Source organism: Pseudophryne corroboree, chromosome 6, assembly GCF_028390025.1.
Source record: "Pseudophryne corroboree isolate aPseCor3 chromosome 6, aPseCor3.hap2, whole genome shotgun sequence".
NCBI classification, from domain to species: domain Eukaryota; kingdom Metazoa; phylum Chordata; class Amphibia; order Anura; family Myobatrachidae; genus Pseudophryne; species Pseudophryne corroboree.
This window is the reverse complement of record NC_086449.1, coordinates 796,492,355-796,510,593: the sequence shown is the minus strand read 5'-3', so window position 1 is coordinate 796,510,593 and position 18,239 is coordinate 796,492,355. Positions and strand designations below refer to the sequence as shown.

Genomic DNA, 18,239 nt, shown 5'->3' with positions numbered 1-18,239 from the left:
TTCTGGTAACACCAGGGGTGTACCAGTCGGTGTATGTGTTCCCTCCTCTGCTTCTCATACCAAAGGTACTGAGAATTATAAGACGTAGAGGAGTAAGAACTATACTCGTGGCTCCGGATGGGCCAAGAAGGACTTGGTACCTGGAACTTCAAGAGATGCTCACAGAGGACTCAGGGCCTCTGCCGATAAGAAGGGACTTGTTTCAGCAAGTACCATGTCTGTTCCAAGACTTACCGCGGCTGCGTTTGACGGCATGGCGGTTGAACGCCGGATCCTAAGGGAAAAAGGCATTCCGGAAGAGGTCATTCCTACCCTGGTCAAAGCCAGGAAGGAGGTGACCGCACAACATTATCACCACATGTGGCGAAAATATGTTGCGTGGTGTGAGGCCAGGAAGGCCCCACGAAGAAATTTCAACTCGGTCGATTCCTGCATTTCCTGCAAACAGGAGTGTCTATGGGCCTCAAATTGGGGTCCATTAAGGTTCAAATTTCGGCCCTGTCGATTTTCTTCCAGAAAGAATTGGCTTCAGTTCCTGAAGTCCAGAAATTTGACAAGGGAGTACTGCATATACAACCCCCTTTTGTGCCTCCAGTGGCACTGTGGGATCTCAACATAGTCCTGGGATTCCTCAAATCACATTGGTTTAAACCGCTCAAATCTGTGGATTTGAAATATCTCACATGGAAAGTGACCATGATGTTGGCCCTGGCCTCGGCCAGGCGAGTGTCAGAATTGGCGGCTTTGTCTCACAAAAGCCCATATCTGATTGTCCATTCGGACAGGGCAGAGCTGCGGACTCGTCCCCAGTTTCTCCCTAAGTTGGTGTCAGCGTTTCATCTGAACCAGCTTATTGTGGTACCTGCGGCTACTAGAGACTTGGAGGACTCCAAGTTGCTAGATGTTGTCAGGGCCCTGAAAATATAGATTTCCAGGACGGCTGGAGTCAGGAAAACTGACTTGCTGTTATCTTGTATGCACCCAAAAAACTGGGTGCTCTTGCTTCTAAGCAGACGATTGCTAGTTGAATGTGTAGTACAATTCAGCTTGCACATTCTGTGGCAGGACTGCCACAGCCAAAATATATAAATGCCCATTCCACAAGGAAGGTGGGCTCATCTTGGGCGACTGCCCGAGGGGTCTCGGCTTTACAACTTTGCCGAGCTGCTACTTGGTCAGGGGCACACCCTGGCTGAGGAGGACCTGGAGTTCTCTCACTCGGTGCTGCAGAGTCATCCGCACTCTCCCGCCCGTTTGGGAGCTTTGGTATAATCCCCATGGTCCTGACGGAGTCCCCAGCATCCACTTAGGACGTCAGAGAAAATAAGATTTTACTTACCGATAAATCTATTTCTCGTAGTCCGTAGTGGATGCTGGGCGCCCATCCCAAGTGCGGATTGTCTGCAATACTTGTACATAGTTGTTGTTACAAAAAAATCGGGTTGTTATTGTTGTGAGCCGTCTGTTCAGAGGCTCCTACGTTTGTCATACTGTTAACTGGGTTCAGAGCACAAGTTATACGGTGTGATTGGTGTGGCTGGTATGAGTCTTACCCGGGATTCAATATCCTTCCTTATTGTGTACGCTCGTCCGGGCACAGTATCCTAACTGAGGCTTGGAGGAGGGTCATGGGGGGAGGAGCCAGTACACACCACCTGATCCTAAAGCTTTAGTTTTGTGCCCTGTCTCCTGCGGAGCCGCTAATCCCCATGGTCCTGACGGAGTCCCCAGCATCCACTACGGACTACGAGAAATAGATTTATCGGTAAGTAAAATCTTATTTTTTACAATTGTTAATTTTCAAGATTAAATATAGAAAGCTGGTATCTGTTGCATTCTGTCGGAGGAGCTGTCTGGGGTCTGAGGTAACGTAGTTACTTGTTTATAGCAATTATGCCTTTGTGCACAATTTGTTTTTAATGGGATTATTGCCCATTAAATATATATTCCTGTTCTGTAAAGACTTGTTTCCACATATAATTTCTGCCGTGGTTTACCAGCAAGATAAAGATAGGCTGTTCTACCACACACTGTATTTTTTTTATTTTATTTTTTTACTTCAAATTAAAACTACCCACTTGCACAAAATGATTAGAGTGCTTGGAGGAGGGACACGTTTGACGTAACTTGCAGTCTCCCCGCACTTCTCCAGGTCTGCTGGTTATTCTTGGTCGTGCTCATGTAGAGACGTGGTTGACCCTATTCGTTTCTCTGGAATCCTAATCTTGAGCTTGTGCTGCTTTTGTCATTGAAAGGTTCCTCTTGCTGTCTGTAGGCCTCATCTTGTTTCAAACGTCTGTATACAAGTAGAATAAAACAGAGCTGGGATAGAACAAATGAGATTTATTAAGAGTCATTCTGCTGGGGGGGGGGTTTCAGGTTGTCAACGATAGACCTGGAATGAGCAGTAAATTACGGTGGCAGCTAGGGAGCCCGGCTTATCACAATGATCTCAGTCCTACTTTTGAAAGCCCTGGCACATTATACGCAGTTACGCAAAGTTTTGGATAGACTGCGCTCCCTGTGAGGGTATGTGACTCCAGCTGCGGGGAGGTAAGGTAATCCTCAATCCCTATTATATGTGGGAAAACTGTGCAAAGGAAAAAAGTTGCCCTAGCACACGACTAGCAGTAACACAGATGTATATGTTTTACATACAACTCTTTATAGATGGACGTATAAACAAGTAGAATATATGTAACTTCATTTATATAAATTAAAAATAAATGTACATCATTCAAATATTCAGACAAATACCGGTATACAGTACATGGAGGGTGGAAAAAAAATAGTCTGTGGCTTCCTGCTGCCTCCATTCCCCTCCTCACATCATGTCACTGCCCCTGTCACATGCAGCCCTGTCCTCACTGACACATCACTCATCTCCTGATATACTCTGTGCTGCTGGGGACCCTGCACCTCCCACTATATAATTCTCAGTCTCTGGCTTCTTGCTGACTCCATTCCTCTCCTCACATCATGTCACTGCCCCTGTCACATGCAGCCCTGTCCTCACTGGCACATCACTCATCTCCTGATATACTCTGTGCTGCTGGGGACCCTGCACCTTCCACTATATAACTCTCAGTCTGTGGCTTCCTGCTGCCTCCATTCCCCACCTCACATCATGTCACACGTTGGTCTCATGCTGCTCTGCACTGACACAGACAGGTCACTGCCTCCCACAAGATCAGAGCAGTCGTCTGAAAGATTTTGTGAACATTCTGCTGACCCGTTTGGTTAATAGTTGTTTTAACTCCATTATTGAAATACTTTGATGTTGATTCCTCAGCTTCTCTGAAGCCGATCTGTTCCCGTTAGCAAGCATCACGTAGTAGAGGTGGAATCTTTTGGTGTTACCTATACCTGCTCATGGGTACCAAAAAAGGGAAATTGCCATCCCAGACAAAATGGGAAGTAGACCTCGCTAGATCCCTTACGGTTGATGATTGGGACCGGATTTCTCGTTTATGTTTCAAAATATCTAAATGTGTGAACCATAATGAAAGGTAGTATTAATTGTGTCACAGAGCTTATTTCTGCTGCGGGGTACACTAGGCTCCACAGGGAATAACATTGGGGTGTAGAGTAGGATCTTGATCCGAGGCACCAACAGGCTAAAAGGTTTGACTGTTCCCAGAATGCATAGCGCCGCCTCCTCTATAACCCCGCCCCCGTGTACAGGAGCTCAGTTTTGTAGTTGGTGCCATGCAGTGAAGGCATACAACAGGTGGGCTGCTCCAGCAGCCCTCAGAAGAGCTTTCTTAAAAGAACTTTGAAGACTTCAAGGGCTGCAGCAGAGACACTGTGAGTGTTAGATGTCAGTCAGACATCTCCTGCTGCAGCTCCATCACCTCCCCCAGTGGCGCTGTATACTTCTGCGCCCTAGTTGCCGGGTACTTACAGCGGAGGCTCCGGTCAGTGCCGTTTCTTGCGGCAGGCGAGCCGTGCAACCGCACGGGGCGCTCGCCACGGCACTTTGCATGTACTTATGTCTCCCTCCTCCCTCTTCCCGAGCACTCCTGCTCGGGGGGCGGAGTTTCGCAGAATGACATGTTTGCGTCGTGACATCACGACGCAATCGCGTCATTCCGCGAAACACCGCCCCCCCCCCAGCAGGAGTACTCAAGAGGGAGAAGGAGCAGACAAGCCAGGGAGGAGGAGCAGACAAGCGTTGGAGGAGGCGGCCGGCGCGAGGGAGGTGAGGCGGCCCGACCCGAAGAGCGGAAAGATCTTCTATCTGTAAGTAGTCTCTCTCTCTCCTCTCTCCATTCTCTCTCTTTCTCTCTCTCTCTCTCTCTCTCTCCCTTCCTCCCCCCCCCCACTTGACACCTGCCTGCCGCACTGTTTCAAATGGGGACACCTGCCTGCCGCACTGTTTCAAATGGGGACACCTGCCTGCCGCACTGTTTCAAATGGGGACACCTGCCTGCGTACTGTGTAAAATGGGGACACCTGCCTGCCGCGCTGTGTAAAATGGGGACACCTGCCTGCGTACTGTGTAAAATGGGGACACCTGCCTGCCGTGCTGTGTAAAATGGGGACACCTGCCTGCGTACTGTGTAAAATGGGGACACCTGCCTGCCGTGCTGTGTAAAATGGGGACACCTGCCTGCCGTGCTGTGTGAAATGGGGACACCTGCCTGCCGTGCTGTGTAAAATGGGGACACCTACCTGCTGCGCTGTTTAAAATGGGGACACATGCCTGCGTACTGTGTAAAATGGGGACACCTGCCTGCCTCACTTTGTAAAATGGGGACACTTGCCTACCATACTGTGTAAAATGGGGACACGTGCTTGCCGTACTATGTAAAATGGGGACACTTGCCTGCTGTAATGTGTAAAATGGGGACACGTGCCTACCATACTGTGTAAAATGGGGACACGTGCCTGCCATACTGTGTAAAATGGGGACACGTGCCTGCCATACTGTGTAAAATGGGGACTTTTTTTTTTTTTCCTGTGGTGGCCGTGATGATATCAGATGAGGCCACGCCCACTTTAATGAGACCACGCCCATTTTAATCAGGCCACACACCCTTGTCGGGAGCGTGCGCATGCTTTTTCTTTTTATAGCTATGGGGGGGGGGGGGGCGCATTTTTTTTTTATAGCAATGGGGGGGGGGGGGGGGGGGCATTTTGAAATCTCGCACTGGGAGCCATATTGGCTAGAAACAGCCCTGGGTCCGGTTTGCTTCAGTTAGTCACACACCCCGCCGCAGCACTCCAGGATCGCATGGCCGCACTTTGAGAGGAGGTAAGAGGGTCCCCCAGGCGGGACCCGCTGTAAACCGCGATCCGCGGGCCGGTGTTGACACTGTGGTAGTACAGGGACCCCACTAGACCACCAGGGCTAGGGCACAGGTCGGTTTTACTAAAAACAGTTTGTTACATTGGGGGTAATTCAGAGTTGTTCGCAGTAGCAAATTTGTTAGCAGTTGGGCAAAACCATGTGCACTGCGGGGGGGGGGGGCAGATATAACATAGGCAGAGAGAGTTAGATTTGGGTGGGGTGTGTTCAGGTTGAAATCTAAATTGCAGTGTAAAAATAAAGCAGCCAGTATTTACCCTGCACAGAAACAAAATAACCCGCCCAAATCTAACTCTCTGCACATGTTACATCTGCCCCCCAGCAGTGCACATGGTTTTGCCCAACTGCTAACAAATTTGCTGCTGCGATGAACTCTGAATTACCCCCATTGTCTGCAGTACCCGGTGGTGAAGTCCAGCAGGGGTATAAGGCTTTGACCTGTAGCCCCTCCCCCAGCCCCAGGGCACCATTTAGAGTAAATGTTCCCGCCCTGGAGCTGCATCTCTCTCTCTCCCTCACTCCCTGTCAGCGTTTGGGCACCATTTCTACATGCTGAGCTGATCCTGGGACTGTTTGGGCAAAACCTCCTTTGTAAAGCCGCCTGCATGTCAGCGCTCTGCATTTTACAGGACACTTGCATTTTACAGGGCATTTTAAGTATTCTACATGTCTACTGACAGTGTTAGTTAAGAAATAGTGCATTTAGTCAGGGTTATATAGTACAAGTACCCTGTGATATACATCCAGTATTTACTGTGCATTGATATATCTTTTGAGTGTGCTATACTTAGTATTACTTAGTATTGCTAGTCCAGTGCAGTGTTATTGCATGTTACAATTTCTGCATTGTATATGTGTGTGAATATACAGCCGCTGCGTGACTTCCATTTCGTGTATCTCACTCAGATTGCTCTCCCTATATTCTGTGCCCTGAGGGTTCTGTGTGTTAAGGTTATTATTTAATATACAGTATTTGCTGGCGTATAAGACTACTTTTTTGCCCTGAAAAACATGCCTCCAAGTGGGGGGGTCGTCTTATACGCCGGGTGCACTTCAGTTGGGATAGACATAGCTGCCATAGTGGCCTTCCGATACTCGCCCGGTGCCCATAGTGGCCTCCCGATGCCCGCCCACCTCATTCTAGTAGATGTTTCACAGGATATTGTGTATTGTGTATTTTTCTCTGTGATTTTCAGTCACCATATACCTCTTGATTTCTCTGTTTGTGTTTACACTGCACAGGGGATTCTTGTTAAGGTATTAGGCTGCTGATATTGTACTGGGTTGCCCATAGACTGAGCTTTCAGTTATGTCAGCTACAAGGGGCGACTGAGCTGGGGCTGATCCCACATTGCGTGGTGGTGACGCTACAGACACGTTAGAGGAAAATATAGCAGCTGAGGGTTCAGATTCTGGGGGATCCCTACCCCCCAGTGGGACTGTAGCAACGGGGGTTCAAAATGACCCACCTCTGGCTACTTTCTCCACGTTGAGTACGCCCCCTATGAGGTCCCATATGCCGGTACAACCGCTTATGTTCCCTGCGGCTAATCCGCCATGGGCAGATCACCTGTCCAATCAGTTACAGCAATTGAACCAATCACTGACTAAACAGAAATATAACCCTCGCCCGCCTAAGACTGTACTCCGCCGTCAAGGGGTCAGGATCCTCCCATATCTGGACGACTTGTTGATCCTGGCAAATTCCCCAGAAATTCTGCTACGTCATCTGGATTTGACGCTCCAGTTTCTGCAAGCCCACGGGTGGCTCATCAACTGGAAGAAGTCTTCCCTGGTCCCTGCTCAGAGCATGGTGCACCTAGGGGCATTGTTGGACACTCACAACCAGAGGTTGTTCTTGTATCAGGAGAAGGTCCTGAACCTTTAGGACAGGATTCAATGCTTCCTATCTCGTCCGCAAGTGTCGCTACACTCGGCGATGCAAGTGCTAGGTCTCATGGTGTCGGCGTTCGACATGGTGGAGTACGCTCAATTCCACTCCCGCCCTCTACAGAAACTGATCCTAGCCAAGTGGGATGGCCTGCCTCACCGGATCAGGTCTCACATGATCACCTTTCTCCGGAGGTCCGTCTGTCACTGAGCTGGTGGCTGCAGGACCATCGATTGAGCAGGGGTCGTCCCTTCTGGATCTCCAGCTGGGTCCTCCTGACGACGAATGCCAGTCTGAGAGGTTGGGGCGCAGTGTTGGAGCAACATTCCCTTCAGGGTCGGTGGACCAAGGAGGAGTCTCTCCTCCCGATAAACATTTTGGAAATGCGGGCAGTGTTCAATGCTCTGAACTTGGCCCAGCATCTGATACAGAACAGGCCTGTTCAAGTACAGTCGGACAACGCCACCATGGTGGCGTACATAAATCATCAAGGCGGCACTCGAAGCCGCATGCAAATGAGGGAAGTATCACGGATTCTTCAGTGGGTGGAACGCCATCTGCCAGCCAAATCGGCAGTGCTAATTCCGGGGGTCCCAAAACTGGGAAGCGGACTTTCTCAGTCGTCCGGACGTACACACCGGAGAGTGGAGCCTCCATCCAGAAGTGTTTCAACTCCTCGTGGACAAGTGGGGCCTTCCAGATGTGGACCTGATGACATCTCGACACAATCACAAGGTATCGGTCTTCGGAGCAAGGACAAGGGATCCTCAAGCAGCGTTCGTGGACACACTGGCAATTCCATGGAACTTTCGGCTGCCATACGTATTCACTCCAGTGTCACTCCTGCCCAGAATAATAAGGAAGTTCAAGCAAGAAGGATGAATCCTACTTCTGATTGCTCCAGCTTGGCCCAGACGGCATTGGTTCTCAGACCTTCAGGGTCTCTCGATAGAGCGTCCCCTTCTACTTCCGCAGCGCCCAGATCTCCTTGTTCTGGGCCCCTGTGTATATCAGGATTTAGCCTGATTGGCTTTGACGGCGTGGCTCTTGAAGCTTCCGTCTTAAGTTCCAAAGGATTTTCTGAGGCGGTCATTCAAACCATGTTAAAGGCCTGGAAACCGGCTTCTGCTCGGATTTATCATAGGGTCTGGAATTCTTACTTTGCTTGGTGCGCATCTAACAATCATGATGCTTATAAGTTTAGTACGGCCAAACTTTTGGCCTTTCTACAACAAGGCCTGGACTTGGGCCTTCGTCTGACCTCCATCAAGTTTCATATTTCTGCCTTGTCGGTTTGGTTTCAGAGAAAAATTGCGACCTTACCTGATGTGCATACGTTCACTCAGGGTGTGTTGCGGATTCAACCTCGTTATGTTCTGCCGGTGGCTCCTTGGCACTTGTCGGTGGTGTCGAAGTAGAAAAATATTGCAATACACACACCACATGCAAACACCACACAGATGGCATCCATGCATGTACTCAGTTTGCCATGCGTGCGCATACTCGCAAATTGCGTACAATCGCCTCCCACGGGAGTGCGCGTACGGGCATGGTATGAGCAATTACAGAAAGATTCTTACTTGCAATGGAAATGATTACATGCCACAGTGCCCAGCGTGTGTCGAGTCACTGTTCACACACACACTAATCTAACCAAACATGCACATCCTTCCAACACAATGTCTTGTTCACTCCAATGTTTGAACAGACCCCCTGGTCTGTGAAGAAAGACAAACACAAACCGGACAAGTCATCGTTTGGTGGGGGCCAGAACAATGGGAGACAAATATCCCAATAGATACACACAAGCCTGCGGTTGCAAATTATTAACTAGAGGCAGCCTGCAGTCTAGAAAACCTTTGAAAGATAGATATAATAGCAGGGAAACACTTATATATATATATATATATATATATATATATATATATATATTTATTTATATTTGTGTGCATCTTGAGAATGGTTGGTCATTTCATGTGTAGGATCATGTTGCCTGGAGATAACATAACAAAGTAACCTAATGAACATGGAAATATCTGTCACACATTACATATTTCCCAAACTTAGTACACACATTACACATAGTCTCCCCTTTCCCCTCATGCAACTTTTACTTATTTACAAGGCACAACAAGGGAATTATACACCTTTACAGTATGCGAGGGGACAGTAACTGATCAGAGCATCATGCATGGTATCTATGTGTACGGATAATTATGAGTAATAATCCGGTGTTGGTTTGGAGAAGATCGCATGTCGTTGCGAATAGTTATTCGCAAAGGCAGATTAAAGGTATATTTGTGTTTATTATGTACTTGGTATGCGGTGGGAATCCAGAGCTGACCAGCTGTACACACCCCTGGATCAAGGCATCGCCCATCTCTTCAAACCGACCAATGACCTCTCCTGTACTGTAAATGACCATCCCTCCAACCAATCAGTGGAGAGCATACAACCCCATTGTATTGTATTTTGGGCAAGGGTATATAAACCTTGCACCTGGGCCGGTCACTCACTCTCTCTCTCTCTCTCTCTCTCTCTCTCTCTCTCTCTCTCTCTGATTTTTAAAGACTCATAGGTCGTCTCGCCAGACGAATGGGGACTGGATACGGGTGGCGCAAGCGACAAAGCGTACGTATCATTGGGTGTGACTCTCTCTCTGTGATTGAATTGTATTGTGTTGTACCATTTATATTGTAACTTATTGTAACCCCCTTTTTCAAATATATTATTACTTGTTGCTGCTTTGGACCACAACTTACAATCAAATACTGGTGTCGCATTCAGTTTCTGTTGAGCGTTTGTATAGTGTAATTGCCACACCTAGAGCTGCCTCGTGCTCTCAGCGTGTCGGTCTGTGTGTATGCACTGAGTGTAAGCTGCACGGCTATTCCGGCGTGTGTACGCAAAGTGCGTGCACAGTACAGGACTGTGTACGCTAACTGGGTACAGAGTACGTAGGTAAAGGATTTATTACAGCGGCCGCAGCGGCTTCAGTTACAGTATGCAATAGGGGTTAGTGGCTGCTTTCCAAGAAGTCTATCGAACTTCTCAGTGGTTCTGTAGGCGTTGCAAGGGTCTCAGTTTGAGCCTCTTGAATCTGCAGACCTTAAGTGGCTTTCTCTTAAGGTATTGTTTCTGCTGGCTATTGCCTCTGCTAGACGGGTGTCAGATTTGGGTGCCTTGTCTTGTAGGTCACCATATCTGATTTTTCACCGTGACCTGGCGGTTCTTAGAACACGTCCCGGTTATTTACCTAAGGTGGTGTCTTCTTTCCACCTTAATCAGGAGATTGTGGTTCCGGCCTTTGCCTCTCCTGATATGTCTTCCAAAGAACTGTCTTTGGATGTGGTACGGGCTCTCCGTATCTACGTGAAGAGAACTGCCTCCATTAGGAAGTAGGATTCTCTTTGTTCTGTTTGGTTTTCACAAACGTGGCTGGCCTGCTCACAAGCAGACCCTGGCCAGATGGATTAGAATGGTGATTGCACATGCTTATGTACAGGCTGGCCTTCCAGCTCCTGGTACCATCAAGGCCCATTCTACTCGGTCGGTTGGACCTTCTTGGGCGGCCCGCCGTGGTGCGACCCTTGAACAGTTGTGCAAGGCGGCTATGTGGTCCTCAGTGAACACGTTCATAAGGTTCTATGCCTTCGATACATCCACCTCCCAGGATGCTTCCTTTGGACGCCGGGTTCTTGTGCCCGCTACAGTGCGTCCCCTCCCATGAGTTACTGCTTTAGGACATCCCCGATGTTATTCCCTGTGGAACCCAGTGTACCCCGCTGCAGAAAATGAGATTTATGGTAAGAACTTACAGTTAAATATATTTCTGCAAGATACACTGGGTTACGCAGGGCGCCCGCCCTGACGCACTTAGCTTCTTTGGGTTGGTAAGGCATTAGCCGCTGACACCTTCTCCTGTCGTGAGGAGTATAGTGTATGTGGCTACTAACAGTTGTCGTCTCTTTTGCCTGCTACTGCATTGGACTGGTTAACAAAAACTGAGCTCCTGTGCACGGAGGCGGGGTTATAGAGAAGGCGGCGCTAGGCATTCTGGGAAGAAGGTCAAAGCTTTGAGCCTGTTGGTGCCTCTGATCAAGATCCTACTCTACACCCCAATGTCATTCCCTGTGGAGCCCAGTGTACCTCGCAGAAAGAGATTTAACAACGGTAAGTTCTTACCATAAATCTCGTTTTTTACTCCGGAAAGACAACATCGAATTTGGCCTTCTGCCTCAAAATATTGTTGGAGACAATGCGGATGTGTAGGTATCCTTTATCACATTTTCTGTACCTTCCCAATGCTGCAGTCCGTGGGGCCAATGTGTTTTAGCTTATTAAAGAGGTGCTAGGAGTAGATGTCCTTGTTGATTCTGTAATTGCCCTGTTTCATTAGCATTCAGGGTTATTTTCTAAAGGGGATGCATTTTTACTGGGCCATATTTTAATATCGACAAAAGCAGCCATAGCTCAACTTTGGAGATCAACATCGACCTTTAGCCTTGCTATGATAAATAAAATTGATAAGCACTATCTCTATGAAACGGCTGACTGTACATACTCTTCTTCGGCCTCTTAGCCCCTCATGAAATGGTTTAAGTGGGGTGAAGACTTAGAAACGGACAATCTTTTATATATAGCACACCTATTGTTCTGACTTCGTGACTTTTTGTTTTATCTGTGCCATGCACCTGACATTTCCTTCTCTCTTTCTCCTTTATCCTTCTTTTCTCTTTCTTCCCTTTTTCTTCTCTTATCCCTTTTTTCTCCTATTACTAGTTTTCCTTGCTATGTCTCTTCTTTTTTGTGCAAGTTTAAATGTTGTAGATTTCTTGGAGACTTTGTGATGTATTTCTCAGGGTTCTTCTTATGTGCTCTCATATTTGTTGTAAATTGATGAGTTAATAACGCTTTAGTATTTGAGCGGTGCATGTCACCATGGGATATTTGCTTGTACCCCGCATGTTGTTCCCTTTTTTTTTTTTTTTTTTAATGTACCCCTATTTGTTTATTACTTTTAATTCAATTAACACTATTGATAAAAAAAAAATATTTTGATGTTGCCATACTACTAAGTCAACTGATGTTTAGAGTCTACTGGTGTATTCAATTGATGTCGAATGCTGCCGTCTGTCGAAAAGACGTCAGTTTTCGACTTTTTTTAGGTCAGAAGGGGTTCCGACCTATTCAATCTAACCCCAAATTATTCGACTAGTCGAGGAATTCGACTTGTCGAAAAGAACATGGATAGGCGGAATAGCTGCCGATCCACGTGCTTGTGTCGAAAACGGGGGGTTTTGGCCCCCTTTTCGACCATCTCAATTCGACTTTAAAAAAAGTCGAAGTGAGATGAGTGACCTGAGACCGGCAGAGCCGCGGGCAGATGGAGAGCAGCGCTGGAGGATGTCACAGCCGCCGCTCACAGCAGCGTCCACCCGGCTCCAGGAAGTGAGACCTCGCTTGCTGGAGCCGGGTGGATGCTGCCGTGAGCGGCGGCTGTGATGAGGGACGGGGAGAGGCAGAGAGACGGGGGGGAGATGGTGGAGAGTAGCGCTGTAGCGCTGCTCTCCCCGTCTGCCTGTGGCTCTCCCCTGTCTCAGCTTCCGTATCTCAATTCAAATTTTTTAAAAGTCGAATTGAGATGACATTGAATAGCCCAGGTCGGATCCATTCCGACAAATGAATGTCGGAATCGATCCGACTTCAATTGAATATACCCCTAATACTTTAATTACAGCTCCATCCAGTTCACAACAGTTGTACAATAATGGAGACTGACCCAAGTGAAACATACTGTATAAGCACGTTTTAGACAAGGCTTATGCAGGGTCATTCCAATGAATCAAAATACTCGTGAGTGTGGAGGCACTTTGATTACGCTACGCTAGTGGGCAGTCCAACGTCTTCAGTGCAACGCAAAATAGAGGAGTGTTCAGCGGAATTGTTCTCTGCTTATAAATCATTTGCTTCTGCATTATAGAATATTTCTGTTTCAAGACTTTATACAGTGTATATATGTATTTTTTTATTTGTAATGAAATAATTTCTCTCTTTGCGTTTTCAGCTTTCCGCTGCGGCCTTCAGTTCCTTGGCAATGTTGCAGGAGGGAACCAGGATTCCCAGAATAGCATCTGGAAGCAGGCTTTTCCACATCTCTTCCTGTAAGTATGAACTAGCCGCTTTTCCATCTGATGCACTAAATCCCCTGTCTTAGAGTTAGCAATTTTGTGGCGGGCACAATTTGTAATCCAACTGTTCTTCATTGATAAGATTTATTCAGTTTCTATGTTCGGAGATAACCCAGAACAAATTCTAACAACCATAAGCGTTATTTGTACCATACTGCGGTCTATGGCAGGCAGACAATACGCTGGGTGTAGGCTTTAAATAAATCCCTTGTATTAGAACAAAAATCTTGAAAAAATAAGATTTTAAACCTAACGGTAAATCTTTTTCTCCTAGTCCGTAGAGGATGCTGGGGACTCCGTAAGGACCATGGGGATTATACCAAAGCTCCAGACCGGGCGGGAGAGTGCGGATGACTCTGCAGCACCGATTGAGCAAACATGAGGTCCTCATCAGCCAGGGTATCAAACTTGTAGAATTTGGAAAAGTGTTTGAACCCGACCAAGTAGCTGCTCGGCACAGCTGTAATGCCGAGACGCCTCGGGCAGCCGCCCAAGAAGAGCCCACCTTCCTAGTGGAATGGGCCTTTACCGAATTTGGAACCGGCAGCCGTAGAATGAGCCTGCTGAATCGTGTTACAGATCCAGCGGGCAATAGTCTGCTTAGAAGCAGGGGCACCAACCTTGTTGGCTGCATACAGGACAAACAGTGCCTCTGTTTTCCTAACCCGAGCCGTCCTGGCTACATAAACTTTTAAGGCCCTGACTACATCAAGAGACTTGGAATCCTCCCAGTCCCCCGTAGCCACAGGCACCACAATAGGTTGGTTCATATGAAACGATGAAACCACCTTAGGCAGAAATTGAGGACGAGTCCTCAACTCTGCTCTATCCACATGGAAAATCAGATAGGGGCTTTTGTGAGACAAAGCCGCCAATTCGGACACCCGCCTCGCAGATGCCAAGGCTAACAACATGACCACTTTCCAAGTGAGAAATTTCAACTCAACTGTTTGAAGAGGTTCAAACCAGTGTGACGTAAGGAACTGTAACACCACGTTAAGGTCCCATGGTGCCACTGGGGGGCACAAAAGGAGGCTGGATGTGCAGCACTCCCTTTACAAAAATCTGGACTTCTGGGAGAGAAGCCAATTCCTTCTGAAAGAATATAGATAGGGACGAAATCTGTACCTTAATGGAGCCTAACTTCAGGCCCATATCCACTCCTGTCTGTAGAAAATGGAGAAAACGGCCCAGGTGGAAATCTTCCGTAGGAGCATTCTTGGCTTCACACCAAGAAACATACTTCCTCCAGATACGGTGATAATGTTTCGCCGTCACCTCCTTCCTAGCCTTTATCAGAGTAGGGATGACTTCCTCCGGAATACCTTTCTCAGCTAGTATTCAGTGTTCAACCGCCATGCCGTCAAACTTAACCGCGGTGAGTCTTGGAACACGCAGGGCCCCTGCTGCCACAGGTCCTCCCTGAGAGGAAGAGGCCATGGATCTTCTGTGAGCATCTCCTGAAGATCTGAATACCAGGCCCTTCGAGGCCAATCTGGAACAATGAGTATTGTCTGCACTCTTTTTCTTCTTATGATTCTCAATATTTTGGAAGTTAGAGGAAGAGGAGGGAATACATAGACCGACTGAAACACCCATGGTGTCACCAGGGCGTCTACCGCTACTGCCTGAGGGTCGCTTGACCTGGCACAATAACTCTGAAGCTTCTTGTTGAGGCGTGACGCCATCATGTCTATTTGAGGAAGTCCCCAAAGACTTGTTATCTCTGCAAAAACTTCTTGATGCAGTCCCCACTCTCCTGGATGGAGATCGTGTCTGCTGAGGAAGTCTGCTTCCCAGTTGTCCACTCCCGGAATGAAGACTGCTGACAGAGCGCTTACGTGATTTTCCACCCAACGCAGAATCCTTGTGTCTTCCGCCATTGCCACTCTGCTCCTTGTCCCGCCTTGGCGGTTTACATGAGCCACAGCTGTGGCGTTGTCTGATTGAATCAGAACCGTTAGGTCGCGAAGAAGATTCTCCGCTTGTCGTAGGCCGTTGTATATGGCTCTTAATTCCAGTATGTTGATATGTAGACAAGCCTCCTGGCTTGACCATGTTCCCTGAAAATTTCTTCCTTGTGTGACTGCTCCCCATCCTCGGAGGCTCGCGTCCGTGGTCACCAGAACCCAGTCTTGAATGCCGAACCTGCGACCCTCTAGAAGGTGAGCACTCTGCAGCCACCACAGGAGAGACACCCTGGCCCTGGGGGACAGGCTTATTTTCTGATTAATTTGAAGATGGGACCCCGGACCACTTGTCCAGAAGGTCCCACTGAAATGTCCTCACATGAAACCTGCCGAAGGGGATGGTCTCGTAAGTCGCCACCATCTTTCCCAGTACTCGAGTGCATTGATGGACTGACACTCTTTTCGGTTTTAACAGGTCTCTGACCATGTTCTGGAGTTCCTGGGCTTTTTCCATCGGGAGAAAAACCCTCTTTTGTTCCGTGTCCAGAATCATGCCTAAGAAAGATAGCCGAGTCGTTGGAACCAACTGTGACTTTGGTAGATTCAGAATCCAGCCATGTTGCTGCAGCACTCTCAGGAAGAGCGACACGCTTTTCAGCAACTGATCTCTCGATCCTGCTTTTATCAGGAGATCGTCCAAGTATGGGATAATTGTGACTCCCTGCCTGCGCAGGAGCACCATCATTTCCGCCATTACCTTGGTGAAAATCCTCGGGGCCGTGGAAAGCCCAAACGGCAACGTCTGAAACTGGTAATGACAGTCCTGTACAGCGAATCTCAGGTACGCCTGATGAGGGGGATATATGGGGACATGAAGGTATGCATCCTTTATGTCTAGTGACACCATAAAATCCCCCCTTCCAGGCTGGAGATAACCGCCCGAAGCGATTCCATCTTGAATTTGAACTTTTTCAAGTACAGGTTTAGGGATTTTAGATTTAAAATGGGCCTGACTGAGCCATCCGGTTTCGGGACCACAAATAGGGTTGAATAGTACCCCTTCCCCTGTTGAACTAGGGGAACCTTGACAATCACTTGCTGTTGATACAGCTTTTGAAATGCAGCTAAAACTATCTCCCTCTCTGGGGGAGGAGCTAGTAAAGCCGATTTGAAAAATCGGCGTGGAGGCACCTCTTCGAATTCCAGCTTGTATCCTTGGGATACAATTTCCATCACCCGAGGATCCACGTCTGATTGAACCCAGATGTGGCTGAAGAGTCGAAGACGTGCCCCCACTGGGGCGTACTCCCTCAGTGGAGCCCCAGCGTCATGCGGTGGATTTAGTAGAAGCCGGGGAGGACTTCTCCTGGGAACTAGCTGTAGCAGGCATTATTTTCCCTCTACTCTTACCTCTGGCGAGGAAGGAAGAGCCCCGACCTCTTCTGGACTTATGCGACCGAAAGGACTGCATCTGATATTGTGGTGTTTTCTTTTGCTGTATGGGAACATAAGGTAAAAAAGTAGATTTACCTGCGGTAGCTGTGGAAACCAGGTCCGCGAGACCTTCCCCAAATAAAACCTCACCCTTGTAAGGCAAAACTTCCATATGTCTCTTTGAGTCGGCATCACCCGTCCATTGGCGGGTCCACAGGGCTCGCCTAGCAGAAATCGCCATGGCGTTGGCTCTCGAACCTAGCAGCCCAACGTCTCTCTGAGCGTCTCTCATATATAGGACTGCGTCTTTAATGTGACCTAAGGTCAATAAAATGGTATCCCTATCTAGGGTATCAATGTCAGCTGACAAGGTATCTGTCCACACTGCTACAGCGCTACAAACCCAAGCCGACGCTATTGCCGGTCTGAGCAAGGCACCCGTATGTGTATAAATTGATTTTAAGGTTGTCTCCTGTCTGCGATCAGCAGGATCCTTGAGGCCCGCCGTGTCTGGAGACGGTAGCGCCACCTTTTTGGACAAGCGCGTTAAAGCCTTGTCCACCCTGGGCGAGGATTCCCACCGTAACCTGTCCTGTGCCGGGAAAGTATACGCCATAAGAATTCTCTTGGGAATCTGCAGTTTCTTGTCTGGAGTTTCCCAAGCTTTTTCAAATAACTCATTCAGCTCATGAGATGGGGGAAAGGTTACCTCAGGTTTCTTTTCCTTAAACATGCATACCCTCATCTGTGATATGCAAAACATCTTTCTCTGACGTCCTAGTGGATGCTGGGTACTCCGTAAGGACCATGGGGTATAGACGGGCTTCGCAGGAGACTGGGCACTCTTAAAAGAAAGATTAGGTACTATATCTGGTGTGCACTGGCTCCTCCCTGTATGCCCCTCCTCCAGACCTCAGTTAGTATCTGTGCCCGGCCAGAGCTGGATGCACCCTAGGGGCTCTCCTGAGCTTCCTAGAAAAGAAAGTATTTGTTAGGTTTTTTATTTTCAGTGAGATCTGCTGGCAACAGACTCACTGCTACGTGGGATTGAGGGGAGAGAAGCGAACCTACCTGCTTGCAGCTAGCTTGGGCTTCTAAGGCTACTGGACACCATTAGCTCCAGAGGGATCGAACACAGGCCCAGTCCTCGGTCATCCGGTCCCGGAGCCGCGCCGCCGTCCCCCTTGCAGAGCCAGAAGAACGAAGAGAAGTTGAAAATCGGCGGCTGAAGAATCCGGTCTTCGTTAAGGTAGCGCACAGCACTGCAGCTGTGCGCCATTGCTCCCTTAGCACACCACACACTCCGGTCACTGATGGGTGCAGGGCGCTGGGGGGGGGCGCCCTGGGCAGCAATTAGATTACCTTACTTGGTGAAAAGCACATAATACAGTCTGATAAACTGTATATGTGCATTAACCCCCGCCATTAAAGTACATAAAAGGACAGAAGCCCGCCGCTGAGGGGGCCGGCCCTTCTTCCTCAGCACACCGGCGCCATTTTCT

The 18,239-nt window shown here is 48.3% G+C and overlaps 1 protein-coding gene across 2 annotated transcripts in view; it reads left to right on the top strand.

Annotated features, from left to right (window-relative positions):
• Positions 1-18,239, top strand: part of ATXN10 (ataxin 10) — a 345,162-nt gene that overhangs the window by 134,389 nt on the left and 192,534 nt on the right. For both annotated transcript variants that reach the window (XM_063928886.1, XM_063928887.1), the window contains exon 4: positions 13,270-13,366. In XM_063928886.1, coding sequence (XP_063784956.1) covers positions 13,270-13,366 — 97 coding nt within the window. The remainder of the gene's footprint in view (positions 1-13,269; positions 13,367-18,239) is intronic.